At 39.8% G+C, this 10,541-nt stretch overlaps 1 protein-coding gene across 1 annotated transcript in view; it reads right to left on the bottom strand.

The window, feature by feature from the left end:
• Positions 1-962: 962 nt before the first annotated feature.
• The window catches only part of LOC139309939 (vomeronasal type-2 receptor 26-like), a 28,952-nt gene continuing 19,373 nt past the window's right edge, over positions 963-10,541 (bottom strand). The window contains exons 3-6 of the mRNA XM_070934121.1: positions 5,009-5,221; positions 3,648-3,774; positions 2,928-3,056; positions 963-1,867 (exon numbers count right to left, since the gene is read on the bottom strand). Coding sequence (XP_070790222.1) covers positions 963-1,867; positions 2,928-3,056; positions 3,648-3,774; positions 5,009-5,221 — 1,374 coding nt within the window. The remainder of the gene's footprint in view (positions 1,868-2,927; positions 3,057-3,647; positions 3,775-5,008; positions 5,222-10,541) is intronic.

The raw sequence follows: 10,541 nt of genomic DNA, 5'->3' as shown, positions 1-10,541 counted from the left end.
CTATCTATCTATCTATCTATCTATCTATCTATCATCTATCGTTCTTAGCCTCCCATATGCCTGAAATCTGCATTTCTAAAAATTCCCTAGGATTGGGTGTGGCAAACACAGTTGGTCTCTGGATAGCTTCCAGAGAAGGTGGACTCTTCCTGAAGCTCCCTAGTTAAGTCTAGGCATTGATGTCTCAGGGAAAATGCCCTCCTGCCATTTTCTATCTATAGAAAATGGGATTATTTTCCCATTCACATAGCAGAATGCTGAAAGCTTCTGATTTGGGGACAAGAGGATTCTATGCCTTATTTGGATAAGAGATCAGTTGGATTCATAGCTGTTTTCATTTCCTTCTCTGGGTCTTTCCAGGTGCTGTTTTGAAGCAAGGTCACTGCTTTTTGGACATGTCCAGAAAGGATGCTAGGATAGTTGTGACTCCACAGAGAGTCATGGAATTCTGTGGTACCATAAGATCTGTAATTCACCTAACACCTCCAGAAATAACTGATGTAAACAACCAGAGTGTTGGATGAGGAGTCATCTGCATGATCTTGATACCCATTTTCCACTGCTCACATCTACTTTCAAGAGAAAATCACATACAGTAGAGAGAAAGTGTCCACGTTCACACAGATTTAGAGTTTCATATTCAAGACACCTCAGGCAAAAGACTCCTTCCCTCTCTCTTTGGGGAGACTTCTCTCTTCTATTCAGCTGTTTTTACTTAATATAACTATTATTTCTTAGCTTGTTCATCTCTGGCTGCATGACAATTTTAATTATTAATTGTTTATTTTATTGTTTGATGATTATGTTGGAATTTAATTTCATTAGTCTTACAGTCTTTATATGTTTATTTCCTTCAGTTTTAAATAATCTTAATTGTCACACAAATGCAAAGGAAGAATACAAAAGCCCAACAATTGCAATGAAAAAATTAAATGTTACATGCCTAAGAAACAATATCACAGTCATTCCCCTACTTTTATCATTAGACGTTCCTTAGTGTTTAGATCTGGCCTCAGGATTATAATGTAGCATTTGGGGAAGAAGATGAAGCCCAGCAGTCCAGCACTGGAGGCCAAGATGGAGAAGACCTGAACAATCACCATGGACTTTCCTTTGGTGCTCAGATAGGTGGGCAGGAAGGAGATCCAAACACTACAGAAGACCAGCATGCTGAAGGTGATCAGCTTGGCTTCATTGAAGGCCCCAGGGAGATTCCTGGCCAGGAAAGCTACAGTGAAGCAAATGGCAGCTAGGAAACACATATAGCCAAGGACAACATAAAACATGGTGACAGAGCCTTCATTGCATTGAAGGATGATCTCTCCAGGCTGGGAGTGGAGGTCAGAGTCAGGAAATGGGGGAGAAATTCCAAGCCATGAGGCACAGATGAAAATTTGTCCAGCAGAACCAGAAAGGATGATAGAGTTGGCCAAGGTCTTCCCCAACCATCTTCTCACTTTGTTCCCTGGTTTTGAGGCTAAGAATGCCAGCACCACTGTGATTGTTTTGGCCAACACAGATGACACAGCTATTGAGAAGACAATACTGAACACAGTTTGTCGGAGAAGGCAGGTGGCTTTCCTTGGTCGTCCAATGAAGAAAAAGGAGGACAAGAAGCAAAGCAAGAGGGAGACCAGGAGGATATAAGAGAGGTCCCGGTTGTTGGCTTTGACAATGGGAGTTTCAAGGTATTTAATGAATATGATTAAAATGAATCCTGTGAATAGGAACAAGAGTAGGGCAATGAACACCAGGATAATGCCCAGATGTTCTTCATAGGAGAGGAAGGTTATTCTTTTTGGGATACATTGGACTCTGCTCTCAGTTGAATATTGATCATCTGGGCACTTGGTGCATTTTTCAGTATCTGAGAAAACAGAAAGTTCTTTTATATCTCTTTTCACCTTTCAAGGTAGATCTTCTATGGATGTCATATTCAGCATCACAATACTACCATCTAACAAGCCATGGGTGGTGTACTTTGATACCAAGCCCGTGGCAGCAAATGACCTCACCTATCAATTTCACGTAAAAGATAAAGAAGAAAGGAGAGAGACTCCAGTCCTGAGAGATGCCCCATTGCAGGGCCTAGGTTTTCTCCTCTATTCCCTAAGAACCCATCAACTGAAAGCAACCATGAATAAAGGAAAACCTTTGGAAAACCCCGCCTCCACTCCCAAACCCTGAAGCCAGTTCAGAAGGATATAATTATTTATATTATCAAAAGCCACTGAGAAATCCAGAAGGGTCAGAATCTTTGCAGGACTCCTATCAGAGATCATCTGTGAAAGCAACCAATGCCATCTTGGAACTGTACCTCAGCCACCAGTACTGTACCTGAATGACAATCATGCTCTCAACAAATATTGTATGCAGGACAAAACTTATCTAAGATGGTTAGGTACATGGAGAGCCTCTTTAGAATGAGGTGCATAATCGCATCCTTCAAAGCAAATGGTGGGACCACCGATTCCTTGGGAAAAACAGCATTAACTACCCCCAAGGTCAGATTGCCACTATCCTTGAGGCCTCCTCAAATTCCTTTCAATTATATTCTTTCAACAGGCCTGGGCATTGTGTGGTACCAGAACCCTGTGCGCTGGTTGTGTCCTGTGTAAAATCTTGATGCATTTCCCTCTTGTAATCATGGTATTTAATGTGTCATCCAGTTTAATTGTTGTTTTGGGCCACTCTCCATGCCTAAAGGAGGAGATCCAAACGACTGAAAACGAGGGTGCATGAGCACAAATTAGTGGTCAGATGTAAGGAACAGCGCTCCCAGATTTGGATGCATATGGAGGAGCATGGTGACGAGTTCAACTTCCAAGAGACCGAAGTTGTTGCCCACGACAAAACAAAAGGAGGGCACCTCTTGAAAGAAGCCTGGTTCTCTAACAACAACTCCCTCAATAGACATATTGACATACCACCGGCATACCAGGCTTTACGGAACCAGGTGAGACTTAAGGAGGACCGAACACTAAGACTGAATGGAGATTGGGGACAAATCTCCTCCTTTAGGCATGGAGAGTGGCCCAATGAAGGTGTGATAAACCCTGGTAGAGGGCAAGAGAGTAGGTTAGAGAAACAGCAGAATGAGGAAGATGGGGGGGGGGCAAGGAAGAACAACGCAGACCCATCACAAGATCATGGGTAAAACAAATGGGTTTAGAGGAGGCAATGTGTGTGCCTAAAAGGGAAAGGCATAACAATGAGGGAGAGGGAGTCCGGAGAAATACCTTCAAAGCAATGCCTGATAACCCTGCGTTACCCCCCAGGGAGAGAAAGAGGCAACACACAATGGGGAAGGAGGCAGGGGAAAGTGCATCGTCATCCGTCAGCATGACTAAGGCAGAAAAAAAGATAATTACAGGGGGAAGGCAAGGGTGTGGGCCTGTTACACGCGCAATGACCAAATTGATCAGCATTACATAAAAGCAAGGAGCTCTTCAATGGGGATTTTATACTCTGACGAAGTCGGTAGGGGCCGACGAAAGCTTAGCACAAGTTTTAAAATAAAAAAAAATTAAACTTTTAAACGTTCCGGAGATCGTGATGTCTATCGCCTCTTCTATAAGTATACTTGGAACTCACATCTTCAAAATGCTTTGGCTTAATCCAGTACCCTTTTTTGTGGTGTCACCCACCTTCCTGAGTGGAGATGGTCCCTTCCGGACAAGGAACACAGTCATAGCAGCAAACTGGCTCTCCTTTCCGAGCCCTCTTGAAAAATCCAGGCCGGCAATTTTCCACACATTTGGACTGAGGCAGAGACTAAGAAGAAAAACAAAGAATGACAAATAATGTATGTTAGAACTAACCATCAATTAGAAATGTAGGTAACATGATCATTAGTCAAGTAGTTGCTGGGCTTCACTTAGGTAAATAAGAAATCTTTAGCTCCCAATGTTGCAAGAGATACAACTATCAGCAGATTCTTCATTTAGTTCCTCCCTTTTGCTTTTGTTCTATCACATTGCAAGAAAGGACATTTCTATTTAAGAAATTCTATAGAGAATCAATGGAGAAAAGATTTAAGCATTAATAACTAGTGGTTCCTCCACATGGTTATATTAGCATACATTCCTCCTCTCTTCATGTACCCATGAATTTAAATTAAGATACTTTAGTTTAGAATGAAATTTATTGTGAAAAGTGTATGAAATTTTTATTTTATTAAATTTATCATAATAGAATAAAACTATGATGAAGAAAGAAACTATGCTTACTTGATAATTTTATATGGTCACCATGCTGGTGAACTAAGACTAAAATTGACTGCCTGGGAACTTTGGCATTGGACAAAAGGCTTTTATTGTATTTTGCTTATCTTAGGCAAGGAAAAAAGACAAGTCGATGCTATCAGCACTAAAACCCACAACACCTGATGTCCCCTTTCACCAGTTTTGATACCAGATTGCACAGGGGACACAAAATAGCCATGATTTGTGTGCTAGAGAATCATCATCCATGTTGGACACAACTGAGTCAATTTAAAACAGTGTTCCATATTACAGCTTCTGAAGCAGGGGTGCAATTCAGTAGGTTCTGACAGGTTCTGGAGAACCGGTACCAGAGTAGTTCGGAGAACCTACAAATACCACTTCTGGCTGGCCCCAGAGAGGGGTGGGAATGGAGATTTTCCAATATCCATCCCCCAGGAGTGGGGTGGGAATGGGGATTTTGCAATATCTTTCCCCTGGAGTGGGGTGGGAATGGGGATTTTGCAATATCTTTCCCCTGGAGTGGGGTTGGAATGGAGATTTTGCAGTATCCTTCCCCTGCCACACCCACCGGTAGTAAAAAAAAATGAATTCCACCACTAATCTGAAGGATACCTTACCAATTGCACTGAAGCCTCCCAAGCCACTTAAAAAAACTATAAGGGTTCTTCTCCCCACATTCAATTCTCACTGAAGGTCATTGTATTTGGTGAATAGTCTTAGCCACTTGAAATGTGTCTCAAGGCTTTGGAAAACAGAGAAATGACATCGATATTTTCACCCACCTTGTTGAGCAACTTTAGCTGTGAAAGAGCATCTGGATTGATAATAGTTCTTTGTCTTTCAAAACTGCCTAGTTGTTTACTGATGGGATCTTCCCCGGAAAAAACTAACATGCTTCTAATGTTCAGATCTGCTGCTATATCACCATTTTGGTCCAAGTACAGTTGAAACAGGGAAAGATTGCAAAATTCATTCTTCTTCAGAAAGGGATGAAGCTAGAATGAAACATCCAAGAATCTTAAAAGGAGAAACTTTGGAACATTATTCCACATATTCTTTTCACAACTGAATCTTTCTACTGAAGCTGTGTAACTTGCTAATATCCTGAATTCAGAGAACAAGTGCTATCACTGTCCTCAAAAGAGAAAAAGAAAGGCTTAGCAAATTTTGTCAATGATATATTGACAAACAATATATTGATAAAATAAATAATTGATAAAATTGATAAAATATCAGAAGGTTTACAAATAAATTGAACAAACAAACAAATGCAGAGATTATTCATAAAGCCCTTGAAAACAATAGGGTAATTACCGGAAAGCATGAATTTGTCAGGAAGAAAGTTGTGAGGCTAATGTTGTCCCAGGTAGTCTAGAAACGAAATTTGGCCAGATGAGCTAATTCTACTTTTTTGTAATGCTATCATAACAGAATTTTGCAATTCTGAAAGTACAAAGTGTTCTGATATTTCAGGGATTGCCACAAAGAGGAGGGAGTTAAGATTTTCACCAAAGCACCTGAGGGCAGGACAAGAAGCAATGGATGGAAACTAACCAAGGAGAGAAGCAATCTAGAACTAAAGAGAAATTTCCTGACAGTGAGATCAATTAATTAATGGAACAACTTGCCTCCAGAACTTGTGAATGCTCCAACACTTAAAATTTTGACGAACAGATTGGACAACCATTTATCTGAAAATGGTATAGGGTTTCCTGCCTAAGCAGGGGTTGGAGTAGAAGACCTCCAAGGTTCCTTCCAACTCTATTCTATTCTATTCTATTCTATTCTATTCTATTCTATTCTATTCTATTCTATTCTATTCTATTCTATTCTATTCTATTCTATTCTATTCTCCTATCAACTTTTTTTCAACCTGAAAATTAGGAGAATCCTTTCTCACTTTCTTTCTCTCATATTATACAGCTGTGGGCCCTTGAAAACAACAGGGTGATTACCAGAAAGCACAGATTTATCAAGAAGAAAGTTACCAAGCTAATGATCTACCAGGTAGAGCAGACATAAAACACCACCACATCAGCTAATTCCACTGTACTGTAAGGCTCCATTAACAGAAATTTGAAAGTCTGAAAGTCCAATTCTCACACCAACTCTTTTTACAGCCTGAAAAATAGAGAGGATTATTTCTAATTTTCTTTCTCTACCCACTATGAACCTACATATTCCGATCCTCTTATCAGATCCTTCCATTGGCAGCATTTCTTCTACCTGTCCCAAAAATCATTCTCACATATCATTATATTTCCTAAATAGATTATGGAAATGCTGGTGATATAATTTTATTTCAATAAACATTTTTTTTGATGTGATTAGGAATCTAGTTAAGTGACGGCTGGATGATGTGGATAAAAATTGTTGTACTATTGCACTCAATAATTTTCAATATTCCTTATAAAACTCTCTAGTTATAAATAGCAATTAGTCTTTGGTCATCTATTTTATATTTTCTGTAATACAGAAAAGTATAGTTGACAAATCATGATTTTTGGATAAAATATTTATATATCGGGAGGTCGGAAACCACAGCCACTCAGTCTTGGATGGGTTGAGCCTGAGCCTGTTCCTCCCCATCCAGATCCGTACGGCCTCCAGGCACCGGGATATCACTTCAAGGGCATCGTTGGGGTGGTCCGGGGTGGAGATGTACAGCTGGGTGTCGTCAGCATACTGATGGTACTTCACCCCAAAACCACGGATGATCTCGCCCAGTGGCTTTACATAAATGTTGAACAAAAGGGGCGAGAGGACCGATCCCTGCAGCACCCCACATATGAGGGGCCTCGGGGTCGACCTCTGCCCCCCTGTCAACACAGACTGCGACCGGTCGGAGAGAAAGGAGGAGAACCACCGTAATACGGTGCCTCCCACCCCCAACTCTTCCAACCGGTGCAGCATGATACCATGGTCGATGGTATCAAAAGCCGCTGAGAGATCTAACAGGACAAGGACAGAGGAGCAACCCCTGTCCCGAGCCCTCCAGAGATCATCAACCAACGCGACCAATGCCGTTTCCGTGCTGTACCCAGGCCTGAAACCCGACTGGAACGGATCTAGATTTTCCAACTGAAAGAATCTCTTGAGTGGAAAAGGGAGGAGAAAGCACTCTTCCAATAACTGAAAGATATTACATGGAAGCTTCCTGTTATTCCAGAGTGTTGGACATGGAAAAATGAGAAACTGAGGTCTGTCACAAGAGAGGAGATGCTGCCTGAAGGAGATGAAAAACATCCTAAAAAGAGGAGCAGTTTTAGAGCTTATCCAGTGAACCAGATAAATTTAATCTCCCCTTCACTGGTTGTTCTAATGCAAAGACCCAGCAGCCATTACTTAAAGAAGCTTTAACTGGGATTTTTGTAAAGAAGAGGTGTGGTGCTACATGGTCTCAGGGTCTCCTTCAAATTTATGAGCATAAAATTCTAAAATGCTAATCACAAATTAAATAAAGATAGGAATTTAATTAAAAATGCATGTATTATAAAATGAATACTGTTTAATATCAAAATATATATGTCCTGGTACCTGCACTTTGGAAAATTATCCACAGGTGATTGGATTGGTCAAACTTGTTGGTCCTTTGAAGCACAAAAAGTTTGAGATGCAGGAGTGGGTTCTACTTACCTTTACTATCGGATCGCACCGGGGCTTCCTTCACTCACGCGTGTGCACACTCTTTTGCACATGTGCATAAGCATTCTGATGACATTGTGGTTGGTGGGCGGGGCCTCCCGCCAGATTTACTGCCGGTTCGATAGAACCAGTGCAAACCAGGGGTAACCCATCACTTTTGATATGGTTTCCTTTCTCCATTGTATTCCTTCTCCAGAGAAAGTAACTTTGATGGATCATTGTCAGGACCCCATACCTGCCATGGTTGCAGCCTTTGAGTCTCCAGCCTCTCTTCTCCCTCCTTCCTTCTCCTCCTGGATATGGAGGAATATGCAGCATTCAAGGCATGGGCCAGAATATTAATCAAAGTGTAAACATGGTGGTAATATAGCTTCCACAACTTGTTTCTTTCCACATCGGTCTTCAGTGGTGATTTCTGAATGCATCTTCTCCGGCATTTGACCGAAATGATGTCTTTTGAAAAAGAACAGTGAAGTGATTGATCTCCAAACTGTGGTTGCACAAGAAGATCTTGATCAAAGTAATCATCATTTGGCCTTTTTCTCCATTGAAAGTTATAGGTCCAAACACTATGGACATATTTGAGAAATGGGTGTCTTCTTATTTGCAATTCCCCAAAGCCTGCATTTATCCAGACTTTCCCTTCAATGGGTTCTGGCAAACTGTTAAGTGTTGAATGGAATAGATGAATTCTGTCCCAAAGGAAATAATATTCTATGAAGTGAACAAAGACATTGACTTGCCTCCACTTAGAGATAGCATCCCTAAACATTGCTGTAGGTGTAGTGGTTGACAATTGTTGTGATATAAGAATACAAATTCCATTCTTGACAAGTGTAGGAGTCAAGGTTCTCATGAAATTCTCTCCATGCTCTGTGTTTGAAGCAAAGAGACCAATCAAGGTCCATCTGAAATGGAGGAGCAGTTGGACAATTCCTGGGTAGAGAATCCCTAATTTGGGGAGCATGTGATAGAAAAAAGGGAATTGACTTTTATCACTCAGAACTTCTGAAGCAGTCAAACGGATCTGAAAAAGCAGTGAAGAATGCTGTATTTAGGATCAGTTATTAGATTTCAATACATCTAACTTGTTTTGTCATGAACATATTAAAATATTGCATTGTTGATTACCTGGTAGACCATATCAAGATACAGAATATTAAACACAGAACATTAGCAAGACCAGGAAAAATACAATAAAAGAAACAAATTAAATAAGAACCAGAGTAAAGAATGCAAATCATATTTCTGTATAACCTCTACATTTTTCGGCAAATAGACCCATATTTACAGATTTCAGCTGAACTGTTTTGTTCAAGTAAAGAGTTGCATTATATGCAAGTTTTAAATTCTGTCCACAGAGGAAATATGTTGTTGTCTTAATATAAGGATTGCAATAAGTCTTTCATTTAATGTGCATTCCAAGATACTGATCTCTCTCTTTCATTTTATCTCTGACGCTAATACAGGTCTGTTCAATATACTTAGTTAATTGTACATATTTAACCATTGTGTCAGGCTTCTCAAATCTTGATTGTGTAAATATCAGCCTAAGATGCGCATCCATTTCCGTGTTTAAAAACTTCACAATACTGTAACAGCATTGCTAAAAAAGCATTAAGAGTTGTTAACCTAATCTTGCGTAATTTATTCTCTGGTAATATTGAACTGCAAACTAGGGCATACAAAACTTTTGCCAGACCAATCCTTGAATACAGCTCATTTGTCTGGAACCTGCACTGCATATCGGACATTATTAGAATAGAATAGAATAGAATAGAATAGAATAGAATAGAATAGAATAGAATAGAATAGAATAGAATAGAATAGAAGTCCAGAGATATTTCAGAAGAAGAGTCCTCCACTTCTCTGCTCGCAACAAAATACGCTATGCCACCAGACTTGAAATTTTGGGCTTAGACAACTTAGAACGACCTAAGCATAGTACATAAAATCATCTGCTACAATGTCCTACCAGCCAATGAATACTCCAGCTTCAACCAAAACAATACAAGAGCACACCATAGATGCAAACTCATGGTAAACTGATCCAAACTACTTTAGACTGCAGAAAATACAACTTCAGTAACAGAGTTGTCAATGCCTGGAATGCACTACCTGACTCTGTGGTTTCTTCCCCAAACCCCCAAAACTTTAACCTTAGACTGTCTACTGTCAACCTCACCCCATTCTTAAGAGGTCTGTAAGGGGCGTGCATAAGTGCACCAGCGTGCCTACCATCCCTGTTCTAATGTTCCCTTTTATTCGTATCCATCTCATGTATTTATAATTATGTTTACACTTGTATCTCTCATAAAATACATGCTTGACGAAATAAATAAATAAAAAATAAAATTTCAAAGGGGTATGACTAGACACTTATCTGCTTCAATGTGTCAGATTTATTGAGAATGGCTTTATCTTTCTCTGCTTTGATGTCCCAGATTCTTTTGCAAAAATATTTTTAACTTGTATTCCAGTTTTACAAGAGTAAGAGAAAGATCGCATCTCTTAATATAATCTGTAAATCACAACATCCAAGAGATATTTTTTTAAAAAAAATAATAATTAAAAATAGACTAACAAAAACATACATACAATACACAACATAACTATACATTTAAATCAAGCCTTGCAACTTAAGAAAAGTTCTGCCTTAAGAAAAAAGAA

The sequence above is a fragment of the Pituophis catenifer genome, unplaced genomic scaffold (assembly GCF_029215685.1).
Source record: "Pituophis catenifer annectens isolate HBS135680 unplaced genomic scaffold, rPitCat1.0.hap2 SCAF_2, whole genome shotgun sequence".
Lineage (NCBI taxonomy): Eukaryota > Metazoa > Chordata > Lepidosauria > Squamata > Colubridae > Pituophis > Pituophis catenifer.
This window is presented reverse-complemented; position numbering and strand designations above follow the sequence as displayed.